Raw genomic sequence first — 27,444 nt, 5'->3', positions numbered from 1 at the left:
CAAGAGAACTGGGACCGAGTCCCAGCTCTGTCGCTTGCTGTGAGAACTCCCCCCAGGCTAATCGACTTATCTTGCCTCAGGGTCAATGGGAAAAGCCTTGCCCACTGACAAGATCAAGGCAGGTTGGGTGTAGAAGGTAGAGAACACAGGGCCTGGCCCAGCCAGGGACCTCCAGCCCTTGTCCTGTGGTGTGTCGTGATGTCTGAGCAGCGGTCTGGCTCAGTGGCCAACCGCTGGCAACCTGGAGGGCTTGCTGGTCCTGCCCAGCCCAGCCTCATCCCTCTATATTCCTGCTCTAGCCACAACAAGCCACGTTCAAGTTCCTCCTGCCAGCTCAGGGTCCTTCCTGGATGCCTTACTGGCTTTTGGGTCTGAGCTAGCCACATTTTCTTCTGGGAGGTCATCCCTGACCCCTCCCTCAGGACTACAGTGAGTGAAAGCTGCTCCCTGCCCTTGGGCCACTATACCTGCCAAGGCCGGTCTGCCTGCAGGTTCCCCACGACATCCCCCAAACCCTGCCCAGAGCGGGGCCCAGTCAATGATGCCGAACAGGTGTAGGCAACAGGCAGATGCTGCTACTACGTGCTCAGGGCAATGCCTGGGCCAGGGAGGTCACCACCGGAGGCCTCCCCCACCCAGCTTGGGCCTGTGCCCTCAGCATGACACTCACCTCCACATCAGTGTCTGGTGGACCGTGGGCCGCAGGTGAAAGACATGGTTGCTGACGGCCAGGTTGTGCTCGAGGCGGAAGGGCTCCAGCACCACGCCATCCCGCACCGGGAACGTGAGCCGCAGCTCATCGTTGTGGTTGGCTGGGCAGGGAGGGAGCTGGATGAGACACACGCCCGTGGCCACCATGGGCACACAGAAGCGTGGGCTCCGGGGCTATGGGTGGAGCTCGCTCCCCACGTGCCGTGCACTCTTAGCTGCATGCTCGTGGGACCATGCAGTTGTGTAAACAAGGCCCCAGAAGCTGGGCTATAGGTCCGTGTGCACACCAGAGAGCCCGTTGCTTCTGTCAGTCCACCCCACCCCAGGCCCACCATCCCTGGGTCCCACGTCCTACTCATCCTGGCTCTACTCCCCTCTGACCCCACATACCCCCTACTCTGGAAGCCCCAGGCACCTCCGCCCAGTTCTCCAGGGCTGGAAGCCACTTTTGCTCCCAACCTCCAGTGGCTCAGGGCTGTTGGCAGCCCAGCTCCACCCCAAATTTCCCTTGCGGGTGGCTTATCTTCTTCCAAGCCCTCCCGCTCTTTCCACATGCCCCAACCCCACAGGCAGTCCAACTTCCAAGCCCCCTGGCTCCAGGCCACTGCAGGGCCCTAGGTGGAGCTGGCCAGACAGAGGTAGGACATAGGGCACTCACCTGGGGGTGGCGGCAGAGCGCTCATATTTGGCTTGATGTCAGGTGGAAAGGGTGGCTTAACGTCTTGGCTGGGGGACAGGTACGGGGGGATGCTGCTCCCGGGGGTCATGGGGGGAGTGGGATTCCCTGGAACAGGTGAGTGGGGGTAATTTGCCACGGGAACTGGCCTGGGAGGCTGGAGGGAAAGAGAAGCCACACGTAGGTTACGGGGTCAGAGGGATAGGAGGCACTATGGCTATGGACATACACCCTACCTACCCTGTAATCCTGAGACTATGGTCCCTGCTCCCCCAAGGGGGGAAAGCCAGTTCCCCTGTGGGAATCTCTCCATCCCGACCAGCACTCAGGTCTCTGACTGCCCACATCATCACTCTGGGCTACACCCTCCACCCCTAGCCCAGTGGGGTCCTCAGATGGAGCTGGGCCTGCAGCACCCTGGGAAGTTGGCTCCCCAGGAGCCCCTCTCCCTTCTGCTCTTAGTCCTTACTCATCCTTGGCCCACCTGCCTGGACCCGTGGATTCTGTCTGGGCATCACCGTACTCCAGAGCTGATGACCCGAAGTGCACCCCCACATGGGCCTGCAGTGGGAACGGCCAGGCCCCTTAGACACACGAGTACAGGCGGGTTAGCACTCAGATGAACACTGCAACATACCCTATTGACGTTCCCTTGGCTGTAGTTACTGTAGCTGCTTCCCGAGAAGGTGTTATTTTGTCCATTAAATTGCTCTGGCTGTTAAAGCAAGACACACAATGAGGTGAAAGTGGCAGGCAGAAAAGCTACCCGAAGCCTGCTTTCCCTCCCGATATGAAAACTGGCCAGGAGTAGGATACAGGGGGCGCTGACGAGGCCCATCCAGTGCTGAGGTGCGGAGAGGGACCAGGGTGGGGCAGGTCACGCACCCCTCCATCCCAGGGACAGCATTTCATCTCTCTGTCCACAGCTAGTAATATAGCAAGAAATTGCAAGACTAGAAACACCTAGACTGCAAAAGTTGGAGCCGTGGTGGGTGGTCATGGACGTTAGCATGATTCCCTGGCAAATGTGCCTGAAAATATTCATCATGGTGTTACTTCGAAAGTGAAGAATCAAAAACAACGGAAACGTCTGATAGGAAGGGAACGATAAAATACGGCGCAGTCCCGTGAGGCTCCCTTAAGCCGTGAGAACCAGAGAGACTCTGTAGCAATAAGCAACACGCCCGTGATTTCATGTCGGGTGAAAGACTGATTTAAAATTACAACCTTAATAACAACTATAAACATACTGATGCCCACGTGCATTAGAGGAAGAAAGGTTAAGAAGCTAATATTAATATATCCAGGTGGATGCTTTTCCTTTAAAAAAACATGTTTCGTTTATGATCATCTGGTGTGTGCTGTAAACAGTAAAAGGGGAGGGGCAAACCCTTGTCAACCCACGACAACAGGAACCAAGAGAAGCCAGCCTGACATCTTGGCCATGGCTCCGAGCAGGCGAGGACACATCCGGAAATTTCCGCCTGCCCCCTGGTGACTTCAGGACCAAGCTGCCATGGGTGGGGGTGGGGATATGAGCTGGTGAGGAAGCAAGAGGCCGGTGGGGTGGTAGGACTCACCTTGTAATACTGCCCCATGTTGACCGTGGGGGGTGGGTACTGCCCGGTGCTCGGCTGGCTGGGCATCCTCTGGCCCGGGTAGTTGGGAGAGGTGAGCGGCCGTGGGGGGTTGGGGGTGGGGTACTGGCCGGGCTGGGTGGGGAACTGGCTGTTTGGTCCGTATTGCTGGTTTCCATAGTTGGGCTGTGGCAGCAGACAGAGGAGAGGAGAAAGGTGGTCAGTGTCGCAGAGCCAAGCCACTCACCAGAAGGCCAGGAGTGCCCTGGCCCCTCACCTTTGTCCCTGCTGTTTTCCACTGACGAACTGCCTTCTCCACCCAGAGAGGGGCCATTGGAGGATGCCCGAGCCCCCGGCTACCCTGACATCCAGGGACACGATGTTCTGTCTGGCTCGAGGGCCACCTCCCTGTGAAGCGGTCTTCTCCAAGTACCCTGCCCCCCAAAATGAGGGCATTTCAGAGCCTCTCATTCATGCCATTGAGGGGGGCTCGATTCTAAACCCCCTTTATGTCTCTCCTAGCGCTTGGTGTGCGGCAGGGGAATGCAGACAACGGGATGTGCTTCCAGAAAGGCGACCCCCTCAACCCCTGCATTTGGAGGCTGCATATGGGAGGACCTGGCCCCATACGCCACGCTGAACAGCACACACTGATGTTCAGTTCTGGGCCATGCGTGCAGACGTTGGGAGCAGCAGACTTGCGGAGATTCCAGACAACCCTCTCAAGACAGGCAATGGAGAGAGAAGAGGAGACAGCACGAGGGAGGGGCAGGACCCCTGTCCTTGGAGATCTAAGGTGACCTGCCAATGTCCACCCTGCAGCTGCCTCCCTCCTCTGTAAGATTAGGTGACCCTCAGGGCCACCAGCTACCCAAACACTCCAGGCCATGACATCCTACAAGGTCAGTCGTTTCTTCTCCTGGTCTGTTGAAACTCCTTATCTATTTAAATCTCTTGCCCTAGGCTTCGAGGTCCCGGCTATGTCCCAGCGTCTGGCAAAGAGCAGACCCTCCATAAATACTCGCTCAACAAATGAAAGAAGGATCCAGAAGTAAGCAGCAGAAGATGGGAGGTGTCCGTGTCAGTGCTGAAGAACTCTGCCACTCACACTGTGGCCATACGGCCGCTGCTCTGCGTGACGGTGTAGTTCCCATCGCATCACCAGAGGAGTGCAAGTAGAGGTGGGGGCCTGCCCATCAGGCCACCAAAGCGGAGTCCTGTGCGGAACCAGCCAACCTGACACCTGCCCCAACGTTCCAAGGATTCAGAGATTCTAGAAGCTTGCCATTGCAGGGTGAGGCCCGCCTTCCCAGACAGGGTCAGGCCATGCAGGCTGTGACCAACCAGTGTCCCAGCCCAGCGGCGGCATTCCGTAGCTGGGCAGCATCCACGTTCTCTGAAGAGGATGATTTAGTAGAAATAATTCAAGGCCTCTGGCGTGTGCCTTCTCCAGAGCACAGCACAGGTGCAGGTGGACACTGGAGCGATGACTGGGAATTTCTCTGCTTTTCCTTTCCTGGGATCACCTGCTGGGGTGCTGGCAGCCCCGAGGCTGGGTCCACAGATGCATGCCTAGCCCAGCCAGCAGGGACGCTGAGAGTTTGAGCAGAGGGGCTGAAAGAGGGCCCAGAACTCCCGTGGGGGCTGTGAGTGGGAGTGAGGCCAGGAGCTTGAACCCCACCCCCCAAAGACAGCCAGGACCTTGAGAGTCACCGTCCTTCTCTGGCTGGTGCCTCCCTGAACCAGTGCCACCAAGGACTGTGTGGGCTTGAGCCAGGCTCCTGGGTGTTTGAGGAGGTCCCTGACCTCTCCCTTCTGGATTCAAGACACCTCCAACAATGGCCAACCCCGAGGTAGGGAGAATGCTGAGGGAATCACACGGGCCTTCGAGAAACTTAAGCTCTGGATTCTAAACCCATTGCAAGACCAAGCTGAAGGCCACAGTTCTGAGGCAAGTGAGGTGGGGATGGGGCGGGGAGCCCGTCTGAGAATGGGCAGCAAGCAGACAGCTGTGGGGGAGACTGCTTGGTGAGAAGCTTTGCCTAGGTAAGGAATCAAGGCAGGCTTCCTGAGGAATGCGCACTGGGCTAGGATTCTACGGTCCCTGTGTCTTTTGCAGGTGAACTAAAGCCTTACCCAGATAGGCCACTTGCTGCCAACTTGTTTCCCATTGCTCACTGAAGGCCCTAGGACACCTAATCCTGGAAGTCGCCCTTCTCTGACCTCACGCCGAATTCCGGATACCCCCTGTGCATCGCTTCCTTATGGGCTCCTGCTTAGACAGGCTTCCAGGAAGGTGACCCCCATTCCTGCTAAAATCTCGGTTCCCAGAGGACAGGTGTGGGTTTTACTTTCTTAAATCTTCACCTTTCCCTTGGCTGAGCTGGCCAGGCAGCCAATTAGGCAGCGTTCCTCCTGGAAGAGCAGCTGACAGTTGGCGGAGGAGAGACCTAAGAAGCACACTGTCTGCCTTCCAATCACTTCTCTGACATGCACAGCCTTTAGAAATCTGCAGGGTTTTGTTCCTTCTCTCACTCTTGCCAGTGAGAAGCCCTCGTGGGCAGGTGAGGCACGTGCACCCAAGGAGCCTTCGCTCCTCACCAAAGTCACCCGGCTAGTGTCTGTGCCGAGACAAAATACCACGCTGCCCGCATTGCTGTTGCCCACACCGGCCCCGGGCCAAGTGCTTCCCGTCCGGCCCCCCGTTCATGTCTCCCAAGCAGCCCTTAGGAAGTGGGCTGGACTGGCATCGTCTTTTACAAATGAAAAACCAAGACTCCCGAAGGGGACAGGACTTGATCAAGGACTTCCAGCTGGGAAATGGCAGAGCTGGTCTCCAAGCTAGGAGCCCGACTCCTCTGTCCTAAGGCTCGGACTTTTGGTCCAGGTTTGGCGCCAGTCAGTTCCTGCTCTTCCAAGGTCCTGCCCACAGCCCCTCTGTTTTCAAGGCCTGGGTCCTCCCCGCCTCCCACCCTGGCCACCACCTGCCTGCTGTCACACTCACCTCTCCCGGGTATGGCCTCTTTATGCTCTGAATGGGAAGGGACTGGGGCCGGGGGCCCGGGTAGGTCTGCTGGGGCATCCGCTGCCCGTGCGTGCCAAAGGGGCTGATGCCGGGCGGCCGGGGCTGGTTCATGCCCATGGGAGGGCCGCTCATCCCCGAGGGTGTCATGCCAGCCGCCATGCTTGCGGGGTTCATGCTGCCCCCCATGGAGGCAGGCCCCCGCGGCCCGGGCTGGTTCATGAATTGGCTGTTATACGCCTGGGTGGGACCCATCTGGAAAGAGGAACAGACCTTCAACGGGAGAAGAAGAAAAAAAAAAAGAATAAAATGCCACATGCATTGAAAGTGCAGGGAGGGAAGGGTGGGGGAAGTGGGAGGCTCTGGGTTTTGGGGGGGGCACTTTCCTGTGTGGTTGCAGCTGGTGACCAGGCCCCAAGGGATGTCTGGCCTCTTGCACTCACCACTGCCCTCTGCAGGCCGCACAGGAAAGATGCAGCCCAAGGGGTGTTTTGGGGTGGGGTGTAGTCACTCCAGAGAGCAGGCAGCATTTCCAGGGAGGCAGGCAGGAAACCGGGAAGAAGGTGCAGAGGTGGGGAGGGGCATGGGAGGATGGAGGCGGATGAGGATGGAGGCAGGAGCCCCTTTCCTGGAAGCCCCGGCCCCGCCCTCGGCCAGTGGAGACACGCCCTCCATCCACAAAGTCTGAGGCAGTCCCAGCTCCCACCTCTGCCCACCTGCTCTGCTGTCCCCTTCCTACAGTCCCCACCTCCTGTCCCCTGTTCCTGCGGGGAACCCTCTCTCCTCACACCCCACCAGTCCTTCTGAAGGTCAGGGGAGCAGAAATGGGACCTGGGCTCAATCCACAGATGGGAGGACTAGGAGTATATGGTCTTCCGAAGCCACCAAGGGGACAGACTGGTGACAAGGCATTTTAGGCACTGAGCCCGCATTTTGGTAAGCAGGCGCCCAGAGGGCGATAAAGAACCTCTTTCCCCATTCGCAGACACGCACGAGCCACAAACCCACGCAGAACAAACACAAGCACCCATACGGCCTCCCCCCCACCACACCCAACCACGCCGACATACCCACGTCCTAACACACACCCGTCCACATGCCTCCAAGGAAACCCAGATGCACCCTGACACCATCAGCTCTTCTAGCACACATGGCACCAACACCCCAACTCTGCGGGGGGGGGGGCAAGGCTGGACTAGTGGGGCCCTTACCGGTCCATACTGGTTTATATCCTTGTTTTGCGTCTCCTGCAAGGCTGCCACAGTGGCCGTGGCTGTGGCCGTGGCTGTGGCTGCCGCCGCCGCCACTGCAGCTGCTGCGGCAGCAGCCGCGGGCTGAGTGAAGTCAGCAGGTGGCCTGGTGTGTGGAGGGATGCCCATGCCTGCGGGGGCATTAGGACCCCCGGGGTAACTGCAAGGGAGAAGAAGAGGAGACTTAGACACTGCCTGATTCTGAAGATGAACCAACCCACTGTAAGCCTTCGGCCGGGAGGGAGAAGATGGGTCCTTCCATGCCCTCCTGCCCCCAGCTCCTAGGCAGGGGAGGCGTCCAGACTCCGAACCCAAAGGGGAGAGAGGCCTCCCGGGGGTTGGCAGCCCTTCGTGCCCCTTGGTGACAGGCAAGCTGCTGGGTCCCCAAAGCCCTGGCTGGGTGCCGGCCATCGTGGCCTTTCCCGGGCACTAGACTGCTGCGCCTCACTGCCAAGGGCAGCCCACTTTCTGGAGGAAGACACGGTGCCTCAAAAAGCCCTGAGCGCCTTGCCCACGGGCCCTAGCAGTGGACGGTGGCCTGAAGCCAAAGAGGTGGCCTTGGACAGGGCAGGGCGGCAGAGGAGGAATGTGGTGCCTCTCTGCCCAGCCCCCACATCCCAGTAGCATCTTCCTGGGACCCCTTGCTCCTGCCCCGGCCTTCTCTCGAACCTGGCGATTCTCAGCCTCACAAGGTCCTGCCTGCACCGCCCCTGGGGCAGAGTGTCCTTCCTGCGCCTGCGTGGAGCAGCTCCTGCCCCTGCCGGCCCCTCCCTCACAGCATCTGCCAGCGTATAGACAGACACGGGCACAGAGCACCGGCGTTCTAGCACCACGGGCCTGGAGGCTATCACGACCGGCCAGCTGCTCTAGTGTCCAACCCACATGCTGGCCCGAGCGCGGGGGGAATGACTGTGTCCCTTTAACGGAGAGGACAGTGGAACATGAGAGGAGCTGGAAGCACGGTGCTGGCGTTTCACACTGACTGCTGCTCCAGGACAGAGGGGAAGGGCAGGGCCAACGCCACTCCTGGGGGCTGCTCACCTGGCCCCGAAGCCCCCGCTGCCGGGGTAGTTGGGCCGCCCGTACATGCTCTGCTGGATGTAGGGCTGAGCGGGCCCAGCCTTGGCCGAGAACTGCTGCTGCTGCCCGGCAAACTGGGGGGAGTTGAGGCCGGGGTTGCTGGTGGTCATGCCCGACGCCATGGGGTTGCCGCCTGGATTCATGGGGTTGTTGGCATTGGCCATAGGGTTCCCGAGGACCTGTGGGCAGAGAGTGGGTGTCACCCAAGCGGTGCCCCGGGGGGCATGGGAAGAAAGAGGAGACATGGGGGGGGGGTTTGCTGAAATGGTACAACAGGGAGAGCAGAGGGGAAGGGGGAGAAAGTGGAGGCATGAATTGTCCCCAGACCACACAAATGCTTCGAAGCAGGTAACACAGCCCGGAAGCTGGCAGCGTGGGGATGAGAACCCTGGCCCGTGATGTTACCAGGAGGGACTAGTCCTGCCCCTGGTGGCAGGTGGATGGCACTGGACTTCTCGGCCCTCCCCTGCTAAGGGGCCTGGATGCCTAGAGGGCTGCCACATGGTGGCCCTGGGCTGCTGCTCTGTCAGGGCAAAGAGAAGCCCAACTTGCCAGCTCTGGAGGGCAGCAGGATCCCGGCTGAGGGGCCCCTGTGGCCTGAGACTACAGGGAAGCCCAGGGGTGCCCTCAGAGGAGGCCACCAGCCCTGAGCCGTGGCAGAGGCCGAGCAGGCTGGACAGGAAGGCGTGGAGGAAAGAGGAAGGGGTGAGAGCGGGAGGCAGGGCTGGCCAGGGGGTTGGGGAGGGGTTTGTCACAAGCTGAAAGCTCACCATTTTGCTGAAATCTAACCCAGGTTACCCAGGGTCAAAGACCCCAGATGCTGGAGCCCTGAGGCCAATAACACCCAGGAAGTTCTATTTATCCAACCCAAGTAAACATGGGCTAGGGAGGAACTCCCGGCTCTCCTTCAGATGAAAGTCATTCCCCCAGAAAGGGTGGGGACGGTTGCCTAGGGGCCAGCCACCGCCCTCCTGAGCAGGCGTGGACGGTAGCAGCATGTCCACAGCTGAGCGCTGGTCTTTCCAGCTGGGCGGCATGAGGACGGCTGCCATGGGAGAATGACCCAAAGGTCCCAGGGCTCAAGGGATGGTCCTGCTGGGGAGGGGCAGCGGCAGGGGGCAGGACAGGCTCTTACCTGGCTCTGGGATGTGTTGGTCACTCCCCAAACCGTGGTGACCACGGAGAGGGAGCCGGGAGGCTGGTTGGTGTTCTGCTGCCAAGGGACAGAGTCATAGGGGAATGACCCATCACTGCAGAGGGAGACAGAGGGGGAGCCTCAGGAACCGCATACACAGAAGGGCCCCATCACCCACCATCCTCCACGGCTCCCAGTCAAACCTAGGTGACTCCCATCTCTGTCTGCTCTAGACCCCCAGGCCGGGCACACCAAACAGGCACACCTCGCGTGGCGGCAGACCGTGCCAGTGACCATGTCTCCCCCCATCCCCGTGGGGGTATCACCCCCATGGCTGTCAGCCTCACCTTAGCCCCAAGTCCACAGGAAGAAGAGAGACCCACAGGCCCCACCTGAGCTCCTCCTTCTACCACGCTCTGACTTGAAGTGGCTCTCCAGAAAGAGCTCTGGTTCCCCTGCACCAGCTTCCCCTTGGAACTTCCCAGTCCCTTCTCAGAAAACATCGGAAGGGCCCCAGTCTGAATCTCGCCTCTTCCCCCTTCCTCCCGACCCTTTGTAGCAGGTTGGCCACCCAGCCCAGCTGACCTGTGCTTTGGCAAGAGGTTCCGTACGTCACCCTTCCTTCCTGACTCTGGATCACAGGTACGAGCCTGCCCACCATGCTTCCATCCCTGCTCTTACCCCAGTCTCCTGTGCATATCCCCGCCAAGCTAAGCTCCCTCAAACACCCAAGACACTCTCCACAATCAAAGACCTTCAATGGCTCCCAGTGTTTACAAGGCAAAGTCCAAACTGACACACTTCAGAATGATTTACCCTGCTGGCTAATCCCACCCTACCCTGCCTCCCACCTTGGCTCCCACCTTTGCCTGAGCACCCGCAGCCGATGCCCCATCGCCCCATGTCCCCAGTCTCCTTCCTAGGCCCAGAAGCACCCACCTTGTTTGGTGACATCCCCTGAGTAGCCCCTAAACACCAGAAGCACGGACTTCACCTTAGGCCCAACACCCTGCTGTGCATACAGTAAGTGCTCAATAATGGCTTCCTACGAAGTTGCTGTGGTACAGGTGAAGAGTGACCCCCGGGAGATGGAAGGGGCTGTCAGAGTTACAGCATGAAGAAACTGCTGGGGTCCCAGCCCCTGGGAGTGCAGAGCTGGGGCCGCCTCTGCATTGACTCTCTGGCACCTCTCACAAAGAGACAATCCCAGACATGGCCCCCAAAGGAGCAGAAACACAGAGCACCCACATCTGTTGTACCAGCCCTGCAGGACTTCGCGATGAGGGGGAGGCCTGCAGGGCAGCACTGTGGGGTACCAGGATGGGGGAAGGGAGTCTGGGGGAGGCTGGTGTGCTAGGGAAGCATTTCATGCCTCTGTCTGGTTTGTGCCGTCACCACAGGAAGTCAGCAGAAGGGAAAAGTGCTCGCTCACTCCTGAAGAACTTATACCCTGGCCTAGCAGGCAAGCCAGGCCCGGCCCTGGAGGTGCTGGGAGCCAGCCCGGAGGTCAGGACTTACAGGAGGGAGGCACCGTCCTGCATGACAGGCAGGCAGAAGGGTCCCGGGGGGCTGAGTCAGGTCCCTGCTTCTTGGCGGGCAGAGCCCTCGGCAGCCAACAGTCAAGGCAGGCAGGGCCCTGCAGGGGTGATCAGACTGGAGGCAGGCCACATCGCTGTCCACCCAGGCCTGCTCTCCCCCCCTTCCCCGGCCTGGACACCCTCTCTGCCTGGCCAGCCCCTGGCTTCCTTCCTATCTCTGCTCAGAAGTCACCTCGTTGGAGGGGCCTGCCCTGACCTCCTCGGATAATAGCAACCCCACCCCCCTCCACTCCCTTTTCCTCCTGCCCTGGCATTTTTTTTTTTTTTTTTTTTTGTACCCTGGGTACAAGTCCTGTCCCTTCCTGGCTCAGGGTCCAAGTTCCCCTGCCTGTCTGTACTCAGTCCCCTCATCTGTCAAATGGGCCTAAGAAGGGCATTCCCCCACTCTGCTCTCAGAGTTTTTAAGCTGTGGGTCATGACATCAAACCAGCACGAGGAGAAAAAGAGGGAGTAAAACAGAAAGTAGGTAAGCATGAGCACATGGTAAGAATAAATAATATTCCTCTGTGTCCTGACTTTATGTGCGAGTGTGTGCATGCCCTGGGTCATGGTGTCCTGTGCGTATTTACTGTGGGTCTCAGTCAAAGAGGTTTGAACAACCCAGGCCTTGGTAGCGTAAGTCTGATGCAGCTCAAAGAGGAGCACGTAGCCCAAAGTTTGGCTTTCTCAAAGAGAAAGGGACACAGACTTGGGCATTACTCATGATTTCCAGGGGTGAGGAGATGCCCTCAGGAACCCAGACCTCCTGCCTGCCCCCTACTCCTGCCGGCCAGACATGGCATGGGTCAGTCGAAAGGGGGTGAGGCCCCAATGCGGCGGCCAAAGCGGATAGACAGCTTACACTTGCATCTGGGATGGCTGCTTGGGGCCCCGGGAGCCTGGGGAGCTCAGAAGGGGTGAAGAAGCCCAGGGAAGGAAGCAATGAGCTTGCTCCTGAGCACGGCTGGGCTGGGAGAACCTCGCTGGGCGAGATTACGGAGGACGGGGGTACCACCTAGTCCAGGCCTGGCACACCAGAGTCCCGCAGGGAGGCCCTGCAAGCTACGGTTTTAAACAACTGAGAGGAGACCCCTAGATACCAGCTGTCCTGGGAGGCCCTCGTCCTAGGGGTGCAGGATGGAACACAGGACCCGCAGCAACTTAACAGAGCACAAGTGCACGTCTTCGCTGCCCCACAAGCTCCCAGCAACCCCCCAGGCTGGTGTCCAGTTTGTGTCCTTTTAGAATGTGCCCACCAGGCTCAGAAGTAAAGCCCTCTGGGAGCCCCTGGAGCCTGGCAGCCGCCCCCCGCCCCCAGCCTGGGATGGGGGGAGTGGGTAGCTGGTGCCTCACCACCGCGGGTGGGGAGGCCCCGGCTCACCGGGATACTGCACAGGCTTGCAAACAAGCTCCTGACTGCCCTATGGCTCCGTGGGTGGGTACTGTGGGCGGAAACCACTCCTTCCTGTTTCGTCCCCTCCACCCGAACCTTGGTGAGAAGCAAACTTAACCATGGTTCCCAAACTGGGCATGCCCACCGGCTGGCTGGAAGGTGCCAGAGCCCCGGGCCCACCCCAGGAGTGCATGCGTGTGGCTAGGGCCACGGACGTGTGTCTGCACACGCACCCTGCTGCCATGTTGCCGTGCACACGCGGGGGCAGAGACAGGCACACGCGTGGAGGGGCGGCCTCAGGGACTTGCTCGCCCCCACTCGCACCTGCCGCAGAAGCAGAAGTGGCAGCCGCACCAACACGGCTGTGACTCATCTCCTGGGGAGACGGCTCCTGCTGTCGCAGAGAAGCTCTCGCCCCCACAGGCCCATGGCAGTCAGCCCTGCCGACGCCTCCCAACCCCCCCCCGGGGGGGGGGGGGGGCTGCCCGGCTCCAGCTCCCTGTGGCTCAAGGAGCAAGGACAGGCCCGGCTCCTGGGCCCTCCCAAGGTGGGAGCGGGCCTAGGGTGATGAAGAGGAGGGCTGGGGGACCTGTGGGAAGGTGTTCTGAGGCCCTTCCTTCCTCTGGCAAGTACTATTTGACCTGCAGATGAGGTCAGCCCAGGTCAGGGATCCCTGGCATTTTGGGACTGCCTGCTAGGAACCACTTCTCTCCTCTTCTCCATAGCTGGTTGTAGTTCAAAGGGACACCAGGGCCCCTGGAACGTGAGAATCCCACTCTGAGTAATCCTGCCCAGCTCTGTGCACCCCCAATGGGTACACCCCATAGCATGGCCTCATGCCATAGCTGCCCCCGGCTGCAGTCCAGCCCAGACAAAACCACCCCGAGAGCCCTGGTCCACCCAGAGAGGCACCAGTACCAGCAGCCATCTGGGATCTCGGCAGTGTTCTGCCTGCCAAGCACGTCCTCGCAGGGAGGCAGCTGCTTTTCCACCTCTGCGCCTCCTCGTAGTCTGGATGTTTCATCCTCACCCTGAAAAATGCCACTCATCCTTCCCAGCTTCCTCTTCCAAAGGCCACCTCCTCCAGGAAGCCCTTGAGACATTCAACGGCTTGAGCTCCACTTGTTCCTCACATTTGTAGGGCCTGAGCGGGGGCCCAAATGAGAGCCTCCTGCCTTTTCCCTTCCGCCCCAGGAGTCCTGAGTTAGGCTACCTGTACCTGGCATGACGTCTCCACACACCTCTAGGATTCACAAAGCCTTTGCTAACCAGAGTGCCAGAGAGAAACACCAACTCTCCACACTGTCCTCAGACGGATGCCTGAGGATGGCTAATGGTGTCCAGTCCTTAAACCTGACTGCTGACCACCCACAGTGTGCTTGTGACCCCATGGGCACTGGCACCCAGGAAGTAAGAGGTACCACCCTCCAGGGAGAGGGACAAAGGGAAACTAATGAACGGCTCCTTACTCTCTCTATGCCTCAGTGTCCCTGTCTGTAAAATGGGATAATAACAGTAAGTCTCTCAGAAGGCTGTCGTGAGGTTTGAGTGAGCTCACACAGGTAAGGCAAAGTGACCACAGGCAGCTTACCTGGGGCACCTAAAACTGCTGACTGCTGCTGTTGTTATGATCTATTGAGTGGCTTCTAGAAGCAAGGAACTATGTGAAGGGACTTTCACCTAAGAACTCATTTCATCCCTTAAATTGGGCTCAACAGACACAGCTGTAGGAGTGGAGACTCACAAGACCCCAGAGCTTGTCAAGGGCAAGACTGCCAGGTGGGGCTGACCACATCCCGTTGTCTCAGGGAGCTAAGGATCTGGTAAGCTAGCACTTCCCTGCACAAGATGGTGAGGGGCGCCTGGGGGGCTAAGGTGGCTAAACGACCGACTCTGATTAGCTCAGGTCACGATGTCAGGGTCGTGGGATCGAGCCCTGCATCAGGCTCTGTGCTCAGCGGGAGTCTGCTTGGGTATTCTCTCTCTCTCCCTCTGCCCCTTCCCCCCTTTTTCAAATAAATAAATCTTAAAAAAAAAAAAAAGATGGTGATAATGCGAGGGAGGCTCACGCTATGAGGAACATCTCACGGTCCCCAAGAATTCCGAGAAGGGGCACAGCTTCCCGAAAGTTCTTGGGGAAGCCACCCATCATGAAGGGACAGAGGACATGTAAAGTTTAGTCTCAAAGACTGACTGCAGAGAACACCCAAACAGTGACCCAGGAAAAAAGCCACTCTATCCATCAAATCATTAGCTTTGGGCTGCACAGCGTATCCTGGCAAATATTCAGGGCCTCCGACTGACCATTTGTGAGGCTGCTACCCAGATGGCACGAGGAGGTCCTGTGGCACAGTGGCTAACTATCTGGGCTCTAAACTTCGGAGTCCTTGGGGACAAGCCTTGGTTGTGCCACTGACAATTTCTATGACCTTGGACATATCACTTTGGTCAGCTCAACTTTCTTATCTGTAAAATGGGACTAACACGCTCCTAGGAGGAAGCCTATGAACACAGGTAAAGTTTGGCACAGTGCCTGGCCACGTCCCTGCTAACCTGCACTTACACTTTTCTCTCTGTTTCTCCAGGTTGACTGCGTGCAAGTACCCCCATTTACTTCGTGATACGGTAATGGTGCTTAGAAGTTTCGCAAAAATGCTATGAGAGGGGGTGTTCCTATCATTCCTGTTTGTTGAACAGATTTCCCAAGCCTCTGAGGCTTTCCTTAGCGTTCCTTTGCCTTCCTGTTGCTAGTGAACTCCTACCTATACTTCAAAGCCCAGCCTGGATACTCCCTTTTGTGATTCTCTCAAGCAGAACCAAGGACATTTTCCTTTATTCCCTCAGCTCTTTTGTCACATAAAAGAGCTTTTCACACTGCAGTTAGAGTAGACGATTTACATGTCTGCTTGCGAGCTCCATAGGCACTGACTGATGTTGGCTAAATGTGAGAAAATGAGTAAAGCCCAGCAAGAGGGGAGTGCTGATTCCTGGCTCCTGGGTACCTCCTGTGGCAGTGTCTACACAGACATTCACGGAGGGAAGAGGCAGGGAGGGCTGAGTTATTTCTTCCCTTGCACTTCTAACAGCCACTTTATTTGGGAGAAATAACAAATTCCTATTAAGGGTATTGTCAGACCCGAATTAATTTCCCCGATCTGGCTATATCGGTCCCGTCTCCATGCAAAGGCTGTAGAGTTACCACTAATGAAACACCAAGCCAGTGAGGAACTGAAGCTCCCACCCTCTTTCATTTAGGGGAGCCGTTAACGGGGCTCTCCATCATCACAATTACTCGGGCCGTTTCCTTCCCTCCTCGTGGTGAAACATAGAGGGACCTGCGCAGCTAACTGCATATTAGAGGCTTTTAAATTTTTTCAGTAGGAAGGAGGAAAGGAAAAGATCCTCTATCTTAGCAATGTGGAACCGATGGAGCAGGATTTATGGCTCGTTCAATTCCTCCTTCCTTCCTCCCTCCCTCCCTTTCTTTTTTTTAAATTTTCTGGGGGCAAGAAGAAGGACTTGTTACAACCCGAGCTTTGGGTCCCGCTCTACAAAAGCAGCGAACAATGAATGCGGCGAAGGCGGTGTGATAGGACCAAGGAAAGGAGAAGGCTGGGGGGTCAGCTCTGATGGAGCCCTTCTGTTAGCTGACCAAAGGGAGCACGCTGGAGGCCCCGCACTGCTGCTTCCAGCGCTGTGGATGAGGACACTGAGGCACAGAGAGGTTACAGAGCTGCCCAGAGACCCCCAGCCGGGAGACGGCAGAGTGGCTGGCTCCGCGCCTCTGCCCCCCACTTGCTGCACCGAGGGGAGCCCTGGGGCCACACCGAGGCACCTCTCCTCTGGCGGGGGCGCAAACCCCTCCCCGGGAAGTGGAAGGGAGGCACCCCTTGATTTTGGAGCCATCCCAGCTCTAGCGGGCTTTGACTGTAATTAAGTTAGGAGTGTAAACAAGATTTATTAGGCTTTTAATTACTTTTGCAGCACTGATTTGCATATGGACAGTGTGCTAATAATCACCAATGGCTTTTTTAACCACTCATTTAAATCAGAGAAAGAAGGCAGCGGTGTTTGCGAGCAGCACGTCCGGGTCACTGTGGGGCTGTGCGCCTGAGGCCCGTTCCCGCCCCGGGCTGGCCTCTCCCGGCCTGCCTTCTCCTGCCTGAAGCTCTGTGCACGCCTGCAGAGTGGGGAGGACAGCACCCACCCACGCTTGCTCATCCCGACCAGACTCAGAGCCACTCCAAGGCCAGCTCCACAGACCCTAAAGCTCTCTCCCAACGTGTGCGCACTCGCCGTCCCCCCGACCGCCGTCCCCTTCAGCAGCAGCCACGGGGCTACGGGAGCCTGACCCCTTCTGACCCCTTGTCAGTGCCACCGTGCACCTATCAGTTCCAGGGGTCACGGACCCCAACCCCCAGCCTGGTGCTGTGGCGCCCACCTCCGGTTACCTTCCCCTTAAGTGGCCGGGACTATAGAAGCGTGAGTCACAGAGCCCCACAGAGACAGCTCCCTGGGACCCCCACCCTCTCCTATTTACCTGTCCTCAGAGCCCGTTGTCAAGGACCCCTGAGTTTTTAAACGGCCACACACCTCCAAGCCCCAAATGCTGAACATCACCCGTGGCCCAGGGTCTCCTGAATTAAAAGGGCAAGAGGGGCTTCTGTTCTCCAAGTCATTCCATACAACGGTGGAGGAGGGAGCTCGAAAAGTTTCCTCTGTGAAAAGTACTTGACTTTCCTTCTTATTTGGGAAACTACATGAGGACTTAGAAGGTGATTGTCTCCTATTGCGGTTTCCCGGGAAATTCATGAAGCTACAAGCAGGGACCGGCCAACCTCCCATCCCCAGCCATGATGTGCCCTTGGCCTCAGCATAGGGCCTGCAGGGATGTGGACCAGTCTTTGTTCAAGTGATGACACTTCTTTCCGATCTCAACTGCCCTCGTACAGAATTGGGAAATAGGGCAAGGTCTGGATCAGAGCTGGGTTAATAACCAGACACCACCTTGCTGATTTTGAATAGCCAGAGGCACAGAGAAGGGCAGCGCACTGCGTAAGGTTCAGTGCGCTGTTCTGCCCCTTACTGGCTGTGTGTTCTTGGGCAAGTCACTGTCCTGCTCTGGGCCAGCTTTCCCTTCTAGCTCTGCCATTTGGGGTGGGATGTATGGTACAGAATGCGAGGAGGCCACATTCTATGGAAGCAACTGGTCATCCCTCCGTTCTTGGTGAATCTTCCAGGGCACAGGGCTCTCCCGTCTCTGAGAGGCCGCCTCTTTGCCTCCTCTATCACTCACGGGTCCCTCCAGGGAGCTGAGCCAGTGGAGGCACCAGTGGAGGGCACTGTGTCCCAGCCCCCCAAGGGAAAGCCAGTTCAAACTCATAGAATGCACCTGCCTAGGTCTTAGACCAAGTCCTTGAAGGTCACGGCCCACGTCCTCTGGGCAGCCTCTTGATAGCCCGGCCATTTTCCTCCTTCTGACCCCAAGGCCAGGCCTGCCTGTCACTTAACCCTCACCCTGCCTCGATGTGTCAGGTCTCAGTTTTGCCTCACTGGGTCTTACTCCTCCGCAACTAGTGAGACGCAGCTCCCGGAGCACAGATATCCCTCGTCCCGTTGACTCCAGGACAGGATGGCCTCGGGCCTACAGCTCAGCTCTGCAATGACCTGGCAAAGGCCTGGCCGGGGTCCAGAGCCACGGCCCTGTGGCCTGACTGGTCACGGCTGAGCAGGTGTAAGGCAGGCCTCTCGTGGGGCTGCAGGGCCCTGGCCCACCATCAGTGACTGCTCTCCAAAGTGGCTCGGAGGAGGAAAGGCTGGATGGACAAGAGACGGGAGGCAACGAGAGGCGGGAGGAGTCCGGCGGGGCGGGGCGGTAAGAAGCTAAAAGAAAGGGAGGCAGCTGAGGCCGCCTTCAGCCACAGCCTGTGCAGAGTGGCTGGCAGCAATCCAGACCGAGGTGCCCTGCGGCTTTCTGCTGAGCCAGGGCAATGGGAGGAAGGCGGCCCGAGGTGGGTCCTGCCTTTCTAGAGCGGTGGTTCTTAACCACGGGTGATACCCTCACCCCCCAAAATGTGTGAAGGTGCTTTTACAACATGGGGGTGGGGTCATTAAAGAACTGAGTGGGCAGGGCCCGAGAGAGTAAATGCCCTGGACCCAACGCCAGCAGTGCCCCCCACCGAGAAACATCCACACAGAAGGGGAGCTGTCCTGAGTCTGAGGGGTCACAGGCCGGGCTGAGGGGGTGGCGCGGCAGCGCCCCTGGGGGGTGATGGTGGGCTTACTGTAGTACGAAGTGCTTCTGACCAAGGCAGAGAACCGCGTGTTGGGGGCCATCCTGTCTGCGCAGGGTGCTGGACCTACGGAGCTCCCTCCTGGCTCTGAGAATCAGAAACCCCTAGTGCAATTTGTAGAGCGTGGCCAATGCCCGACTTCGTGGCAGCACCTCCCCGGTGGGACCCAGGTCATCTGCCGTGTGCCGCGGGTGCCTCGCTCAGGCTGGGTGGTGAATGAGAGCCTAGCTCTGACTACAAATGTACCCTGCCAAGCCTGTCATCAGCGGGACCCGCAGAGGGAAAGCAGACAGCAGGGCAGGCCCTGGTGCTCCAGGGTCCGCCGGCGGAGCGCGCAGAGAGAGCGGCCCGGCTCAGCTGGGGAAGTGTGGAATCATCACCCGCACAGCTTGCTGGTCCTGGGCACGTGCGCCTACAGAGGCTGCTGCTGGGCAGACTGGCCGGTGCCTCAGGGCCCCACGGCCTCCACCAAGGCGGCCCCACCCGTGGCCCTGGGGTTCTCTGGACCCCGCCCCTGCGCTGACAGCCCAGCCTCATTCAGCTCCTGCCTTGTCGGTCTGGGCTGGTTCTGTCCCCATATGTGGGTGGCAGCCCCAGCTCTGTGACATTCCTGAGCCCCTTGTAGGCCCTGGATATCTCTGGGTTTGCCCAGGACCCTGCTTAGGAGAAAGGGAAGGCCCTGAGCTCAGGCTAGTCCACTTTGGGCCCGAAGTCTAGAACCTAAAGGAAGAGACAGCCCTCTACTGAAGGGATAAAGCAGGAGGCTGCGTAAGACCAGTGCTTTCAACCGCTGCTGGGATGGGGGACGTGCTCACCCCACGGGGATTTAAAACACAACTGCACTTTAGAAAACCTAGAAAACCTGGCTGCTCAGAGAACCCCACCCAGTTCTACCACTTGAGGGGCCCTGCCCAGCGCCCACCCCTGGAGGTACATGCCCACTCACCTGTGTGACAGAGTGGGTTTCATGGAGCTCATGGAGTTGAGGGGGGGCTGCATGGGGAGTTTCCCGGGGGGGTCGCTCTGGCGGCTCTTCTGATGTCGGAGCAGCAGCAGGCGGCCGAGCTCCTCACACCAGGAGGACAGCAGGGCTACAAGGAAGGACAGGACGGTCAGTGGGCCCTGCGGCCACCACACCCTGCTACGCCCGCCCCACCTCGTCCTCCCAGACTGGGCGCTCCCACCTTCATGTGACACTGGGAGACCCACCGAGCCTCCTCGGGAGGCCTCGGTGTTCTCACCTGTAGAGTGGGACTAACACCCCGAAGGAGGGCCGATGTTAACGGCCATCACTCTGAGAAGGACAGGCCAGAGGCGGCACAGAGGAAAGCACGGACACGATGGACGGGACATCAGAGATGGTGCCAAGGAGAGACCACCGGAGTGGGAGGGAGGGAGCCCAGCACAGACCCTGTGTGCAGCAAGCTTAGGAAGTGCTGGCCTCCCCCAGGCTTCTCAGCAAAGCCTCCAGACCATCAGCTCAACATGGCCTCTCCTTGTGGGTAGGGGAGGAGATACAAAAGTCACCCAGAATCCGGAGCCTTCCTGGAGCCTCCTGACAATCCCAGGAGTGCCCGCAGGCTTCTCCCTGAAAGTCCCCCCAGCAGAAGTGCCCATGCCTTCCAGTGAGACCTGCGGCTGGTCCCTGCGCTGCTGGGCACCCACACTTCGGAGGACTAAGGATTTGTAGGGCAGAGGGCAGCCCAGGGGTGGGGTAGGGCGCTAAACTAGAGTGGGCCGGGGGCACGGAAGACAGAAGCACAGGAGAACCTTCCACATCCAGGCTCTGAGCCCTTGGACACCAAGGGAAATGCAGATGAAGCTAACGGGGTGCCAGGGAATCACCCTTCACTGTCCTAACGTGGCCGCCAGGGGCCAAAAGCACCTTCCAGGTCAGTTGGTCTGGCCAGTCCGTCCAAGGAACATGAGCAAGCTGGGAAGGCTGGGCTGTCACCACCTTGCTTTGTGAGCCACTGGAGCTCAGAGACCCTCTCTGGGCCTCAGTCTGCTTGCAGGGCAAGAGGAATAACGAGCCCCGCCCTGCCCTCCTCCCAGAGCTGTGGTGAGGGGTGCACGGGGTAATTGCGGAGACAGTGTGGGAGCAGAAATGGGGTGACCACACCCTGGCCACTGCCCCACCCCTGCCAGCCAGGTCTGAGAGCTCTGGCAGTAGTCAGTCCAGTCCGGCAGCCAGGAGTCTGCGGACCCGTGACCGCTCGGCCACTCGTTGGATGCAAAGCCCATTTCCTCACGTCCAGGCTCTCCCATCTAGATGCTGTACAACCTGCTTCTGTGTCCTTTTTTCCAAATCTGCTCTGCACGATCCAGAATGCCAGCTGCTATCCCTATTCTACAGATAAGCAGACTGAGCTCAGACAGGGGAAGTCACTCGCTCACAGTAACCACACCTAGAAGGGCGGACATGCAGATGGCCCCTGCCCCATCCCCTGTTGGTGAAGCCCAAGCCTGGACCAGAATGTGGAAGAGCAGACTGAAACCCTTCAGAAGGTAGAAACTGAGTGGCCATGGTCTCCAGCCCCGCCAATTCAGTGAGGAAGCCCTCTGACCTCGTCTGAACTTCCCCCTTTACCACGTTCAGCCGGCACTGGGGAAGATGCCTTGCTGCACAGAGCCCTGCCGCGGCTGCCCAGGGCTGTCACGTCAAACCGCCCAGATCCCGGACCCAGTGCCCTGTCAGCCCGCAGACCCGGGAGGCAGGGCTGGGATCCTCTGCAGCCCTGTCCGACTCTGCCCGTGACCCGCATCAGCTGTCAGTCGTGGGGAGCGGTGGGTTCTTTCCTGCCCCTCACCGGGTGGGCAGGGGGCAAGAGGCAGCTGTTAGGACCAGAGGGAGAGCCCTGTGCACACAGTCCTGCTGGAAGCTGCCTGCGAGGGTGGCGTGTACCTGTCCCTGGGGAAGTGCGGGGGCTGCAGGGCAAGGGAAGGGCTGCAGTTCTTGCAGGGAACGCGGCAGGGTGGGGAGGGGCCCTCCAGGGTACCAGGTTCGTTTGCTTTGCTCAGGTGGTACCCAAAGACACCCTATCAAGGAGGCCAGCAGGAGCTGAACACCAGCCTGTGCCCCCGGCCGGAAGAGCACCTGTTTCTGCCTCCAAGAGGGGGTGCCAATGGGGGAGCTATGCCTTAAAAGATGTGTCCTGCCCCTCTCTGTGAGGCTCATCTTGCCACCACCTGCACAGGGAGGAGGGTGCCAGAGAGGCCCCTAGCCCGGCCTGTGTCTGCCCCGACCATGGCAAAACGCCCCTAAACCGGGCATCCAGCACACATCTGCCGCAGCTGGAAGGGGAGGCAGCCTATTCAGAGAGGTTGGAACAAACAGAAATGAATTTCCAGATTGCTCCATTCTTCTCCCAAGCCCCTAGTTACTGCTTCTTGGGGGGGGGCGGGTACTGGGCATCTGGAAACTCATTTGCACGCCAAGCACGAGGCCTGCCGGATCGCAGCGATGGAAGGACTGCTCGGCTGCCAGCACAAAGGACGGCCACAGATGGTGCCGCGCGCTGCCCGTGGCCGCCCCTCCCAGCCCGCGCTCCTCCTGGGGGCCACCACACCAGGCGGGAGCTTTCCTCCAATGTCACGGGCCACCCCCCTGCTTGGTCAAGGACAGCCCTCATCTGCCAATCGCTAGTGGAGTGGTTTTCCATAAAGGGAATGAAAGGAAGCTGGTGGCATCGCAAGGCCTGGCTGTGAAGAGCCTGGGACACTGTGAGCAGATGTGACATGTGTATTTGCCAGTCACGACAGAACCCAGATGCCAGGACAGCCACGGAGGAGGAGGAGGACAGGGAGCGAGGAAGGCACCAGCCTTCCCCCCTCGGCCCGAGCAGCCTGCTAGCACAGAAGCCGCACTGGCGGACGCACGGTGGCAGCAGCACGGACACGGTGCATGCGCTCCCGTGCTGCAGACCCCCACAAGCTGTTCTGACGCAAGGCCGGTTAATGACAGCAGATGGGAATGTGCAGCCAAAGCGGGGGTCTGGGCACTGTCCGAGACGCAGGAGGATGACAGCCAAAGGCAGGTAGGGGGTCACACAGACAGGCCAGCAGGGTGGGTGTCTGGGTGCACACTGGATTGTGCCTGCATCCGGGCGGGGCAGAGCACCCGTGCTCTGATGGGGCCAGTCCCTCCTGCGCATGCGGCGGGTCCTGTGGGTCTCTGCTCTGGGGCCTCTGTGCGGTGGCAAAGGAAAAGGGACCACCAAGCATAGGCTCTGGGGCTCGGGAGGGATGCCGGGCATGAAGAGTCCCCGGATGGGGTGGGAGAGATGGGAAGGCACGGTGCGGTGTGCACAAGGATGCCCGCACTGGGCGGAGTTTCAGGAAGAGATACCAGCCATCTTAAGGGGCTAAGGCAGGGGCAGGAGCACCCACCTGCTGCCTGGACAGCCACCGCGGCCAGCCCTGCATCTGGTCCCGGGAGTGCCATTCACCCTGACAGTCTGGGTTCCAGCACTGAGAGCTGTGTGACCTTGGGTGAATTATACAAACTCTCTGGGCCTCAGTTTATCTGTTAAATAGGCGTAATGCTAATGCTCACTCCTTAGGACTGCTGTGACACTGGAATGACACTAACAATGTGCTGAGAACAGTGTCTGGCGTAGTAAGCGCGGACGGCTGGGAAAGCACTGTGTGTGCTCTCTGGACTGCAGGTGAGGGTCTGTGAATGTTCCCTGTTTCCACTTGTAGGAGGAAAGCGCCTTGTGAATGGGAAGAAGCCAGCCCGGCCCCATCCAGGGGGTGTCGAGGCAGCTCCAACAGACACCAGTGCCTATGCCGCCCCAGGAGAGGTCAGGGGAGGGGACAATGGTAGGCAGCCCATGGGGAGCAGGGGTAAGTGTCCTGGCTCTGTAGCCCCACAGGTGACAGGGCTTGGAACCTGTTCTGCCTCTTTCTGGCTGTAAGATTTCATACAGGCTTGGAGACCCAGTTTCCCCATCTGTGAAATGGGCCTAATAGGAGCTGCCTGTCCAGGGAGCAGATGTGAGCTATAAATTAGCGTTGTCAATCACCTGCAAAGTATCCAAACAGAAGCCAGAAAGGGAGGCAGGGTGGGCAGAGGAATGAAGGAACCCTGTAATCCACAGTAGCCCCAGAAAAGCAGCCGGTCGATCCCACGCCCTTCACACAGCCCTGAGGGAAGCTGGTGAGGCACCGGTTTTGGAACCAATGCACGAGACCTGATCCCAGCTCTGTCTCCACCCCCGTGTGGCACCTTGGGCAAGTTGCCTACCCTTCCTGCACCTTGGTTTTCCCATCTCTAAAATGGGGTGGTGGTAATCCCTCTCCCCACCTCGTAGGGCAGTCGTCAGTTACCGTCACGCAGCGTGGGGACCGCACTAGTAGGGGCTATACACACGTTTGCTAAATGACAATTAGTGTTACTGACCTTGGTCAGTAGAGGAGTGGCCACCAGGATGGAGCTCTGGTGTCTCTGGCCGCTTGTGACCATAAAACACAGACAAGCGACCTGGGGAGGTCTGCAGCTCGAGAAGGGCGCAGGGGCTGGGCTGGCTGCAGGGCGTCTCTAAGTCCCAGGCCCCGGAATAGATGACTAGTCTGTCTGCCCGCTTGGCTGCCAAGTGGTCCCTTCCTCCTGCCCCCTTTCTGAGCTGCTGAGGTGGGTATGGAGGGGCAGAGCGAGGACAATATCATGCGCCCTGCTTTGCCTGAGACACAGAAGGCTAAAGTCAATTCCCCCTTTAGAGGCAGTTCGGCCTTCACTTCAGCCAGTGGAAAGGTACCTTCAGCCCCGGAAGGGAGGTATTCGGCTTCCCTAGGATCCTAGCCCAACAGCTGCCATCTTCAACAAGGGGTTCCTTGGGATCTGAAACACCCCAAGACCCAGGCTGGGGCGCCTCACCTCGCCCCATCTTGGGCCCTGGTCTCTAGCAGCCAAGTTCCAGATGGCCACGTCATAGGGGAAAGAGCAGCCCGAGGGTCAGTGGAAGGGAGAGGGGGTTCTGGCTGGAAGAAGACATGACAGTTGACCACTGCCCACACTTGTCTCTGCAGCTTACCCAGGAAGCCACAGGGGCACCAGGATTCCCACTCAGACCCACCTCGAACTTCAACAACTAGGGTCATTGGCCAATAGCACGTGTCTTACAGTCGATGCCACGTCGTGGTGTGATTCGTGGCATGAGTTCCTTCCCAGTGGTCCCTAAAACGGTGGTGTGTATGACAATGGGGGGCATCTTCTATGAATGAGATATAGCAGGCGTGTCTAGGAAGTGCTGTGCCAGAAGATACTATGGCTAAGGCGGCATGAACTCTTCTGGAAGAGAAGGGGAAATGAGCTCCATTTCTGAGCATCACGAGGCACGGTCTGAGGGAGGGCGGGGAGGGAGAGTTGCAGACATATGCTCCCCAAGATCTTCCTGGCCACTCCCTCTGCAGCCACAGCCACCACAGTACGCTCGAGGGACAAGCAAAAGAAACCAGATGTCAAAATTAAGGTAGGTCCAGAGTGGCGTCCTACAGCGTCTTAGTCCAGGCTTGTCCCAGATGTGTCCTCCCTGGGGAGAGTGACAGGCTCGGTGCTCGTGTCTGTACCTGCAGCTCCTGGCAGCGCGGACACCCAGGATGGGCCGACCAGATGGACCAGTGGGACAGGCTGGTCTTCCCAGGGAGGTGGCGGGGGTGGGGGAAGAGGCTGCACTGCTGGATGGCCGGATTTGGGAATCACCCGGGCTCCAGGTAGGGAGGGTGGAGCTGCTTTCTCCAGGCCAGGCTAGCCACCAGCAGACAATGGGCCGGTGTGGGTGGAGGAGAGGCAGAGGCTGGGGGTCTGGGAGTGGGAGCATCAAAGGGGTGAACGAGCTCACCCGGGCACATGAGGAAGGCTGCCCCTTGCCAGGCTGGACTCCAGCTTGAAAAGGAGCCAGGAACCAGAGGCAGCCAAGTGCCATGGGAAACAAGGCGTCTGTTCTTTATGGAGGCGAGCAGGGGATGTTCAGTGTGAAGCCTGGTCTGCTCATTCTGGGCAAGGTCTGGGGATAGGGAAGGGACAGGAACGGCCTGGGCGGCGTGAGGGGGAGGGTGCAGAGACCTGGATGCGAGGGCCCAGCCAGAGAATTATCAAATGCACTGCAGCCCAGGGAAGCTACACCGAAATGAAACAAAGGCGTATTAAGTTTCAAAGAGCATCTTAGCGGCTAAAAGGCTGCTGGAGAACAGAGGAACTCTGTGAGTGTAAGTGAGTGAGTGTGTGTGTGTGTGTGTGTGTGTACGCCAGAGAGAGGGAGAGAGGGAGAGGGAGGGGAGAGGGAGGAAGAAAGGGAAGGAGGGAGAAAGGAGGGGCTTCTGAGACCCAGGGACGGGACAGGATGCAGGTGTGCCCTGGGGAAGGGGGTGAGGAAAGAGTCTTGCAGGGCCAGGTACAAAGAACCCCTGGGAGCACGCCACTGCTCAATGAGAAGTGTGAAGGACCCGTGTGCACACGTGTCCGTGCTCTTGGCTCGCTAAACGCACGCAGGACCCTCTGAAATGGCAGCGGGAGCATATGCCACTTCCCAGCGGGGAGCTCTGGCATGGGGGTGCTGGAGGGGGAAGTACCCGCCTCCACGCGGGGCTCCTCCTGGCCCCCACCCCACGTCTGAGCTCCTCCTGTTCCCTTAGCCCCCCGAAGCCCCAGGAGCACCGAGCCACCTCAGGAAGACGCCCCCCACCCTGCCGCATGCGGGGGGCCCCTGCAGGTGATCATCTCTGCAGCGCGTCCCCTTTGCTTCCTGCCTGTTCCAATCACCTTCTGCAGCCTTGTCCCTTCTCCCCTGAATTATGACAAGCCCGGTCCCTCATTTATCTCTGTCTCCAAAACTGCCTCCCGCCAACCCACACTCTGTGAGGCGGCCAGAGGAATTTTTCCACAAATGTATTCTGATCACCTCTTTTCCAATCTGTGTTCCCGGAGGCCGCACACGGCCTGGTAGATGGAAGGTGCTCAATGGCTCCAGAAATGAGGAAGAGGGCCAGGTTACCCAGAGGAAAGGTGCACCGCTGTCCCGCGAGAGCATGAGCCCCGTGGGCCACGACGGGATCCGAGGGGTTCGCGTCTGCAACCCCAGCACCCAGCACGGCCCTTGGCAAAGGCGACACACCGACACGACCAACGGACTGAAAAGAATCACAGCTGGAGAACCTCATACACAGAAGATGGGAGCACTGGACAGATGGCGCTCGCCGCGTCCGAGAGCTGGACAATCAGGGTAAACCTGTGACAGGCTCCCTGTGGCTTTTAAATCTACCAGCAGCCCCTATCCCTCTTCGCCATTCCTTGGGGGCAGGGGCCTGGCCTCAGCAGCATGAGCCCTGCATGGAATCCTAACATGATGTGTCTAGGGATGGGCGCTGGCATCCAAAAACATCTATATCTGAGTCAACTGACACCTGTTTTGTGCACTCCCGCTGGTGGGGCGCGCCAAAACAGGGAAGGAAAGGTAAACAGATTCTAGAACAACATGGGCTCCTATACTTTGGGAGGCTGGCTGCAGCCCTGGGTTTTCCCTGCTCATGGCCTGACCCGGTGTCCACCCCACAGGGGAAGGCCAAGGGCCTTCCCAGAGCACCACACCCAGGGCTCCCTGGCGATGCCAGGGCTCTTCCTCCTCCTGCCTTAGGACCCAGGCCACGCCCTCCCAATCTCTGACCTTCCTCTTTCATCTCCCAACCACGGGACCCTGGGACCACTGCCCTGGGGAAGCTTGGGAGTCAGAG

General features: G+C 58.9%; 1 protein-coding gene across 16 annotated transcripts in view; it reads right to left on the bottom strand.

Moving 5' to 3' along the window:
* The window catches only part of ZMIZ1 (zinc finger MIZ-type containing 1), a 235,280-nt gene that overhangs the window by 16,095 nt on the left and 191,741 nt on the right, over nt 1–27,444 (bottom strand). For 12 of the 16 annotated variants that reach the window (XM_034662770.1, XM_034662766.1, XM_034662762.1 and 9 more), the window contains 9 exons: nt 19,661–19,805; nt 9,452–9,566; nt 8,278–8,495; nt 7,198–7,396; nt 5,969–6,259; nt 2,968–3,150; nt 2,025–2,102; nt 1,370–1,544; nt 671–812 (listed from right to left, as the gene is read on the bottom strand). In XM_034662770.1, coding sequence (XP_034518661.1) covers nt 671–812; nt 1,370–1,544; nt 2,025–2,102; nt 2,968–3,150; nt 5,969–6,259; nt 7,198–7,396; nt 8,278–8,495; nt 9,452–9,566; nt 19,661–19,805 — 1,546 coding nt within the window. Of the gene's footprint in view, nt 1–670; nt 813–1,369; nt 1,545–2,024; nt 2,103–2,967; nt 3,151–5,968; nt 6,260–7,197; nt 7,397–8,277; nt 8,496–9,451; nt 9,567–9,798; nt 10,250–13,339; nt 14,327–19,660; nt 19,806–27,444 lie in introns of those variants that run through there. The other 4 variants (XM_034662768.1, XM_034662769.1, XM_034662775.1 and 1 more) reach the window with 4 other exon arrangements.

The sequence above is a fragment of the Ailuropoda melanoleuca genome, chromosome 6 (assembly GCF_002007445.2).
Source record: "Ailuropoda melanoleuca isolate Jingjing chromosome 6, ASM200744v2, whole genome shotgun sequence".
In the NCBI taxonomy this organism is placed as follows: Eukaryota; Metazoa; Chordata; class Mammalia; order Carnivora; family Ursidae; genus Ailuropoda; species Ailuropoda melanoleuca.
Note: the sequence above shows the minus strand (reverse complement) of the source record. Positions and strands in the feature narration are given on the sequence as shown.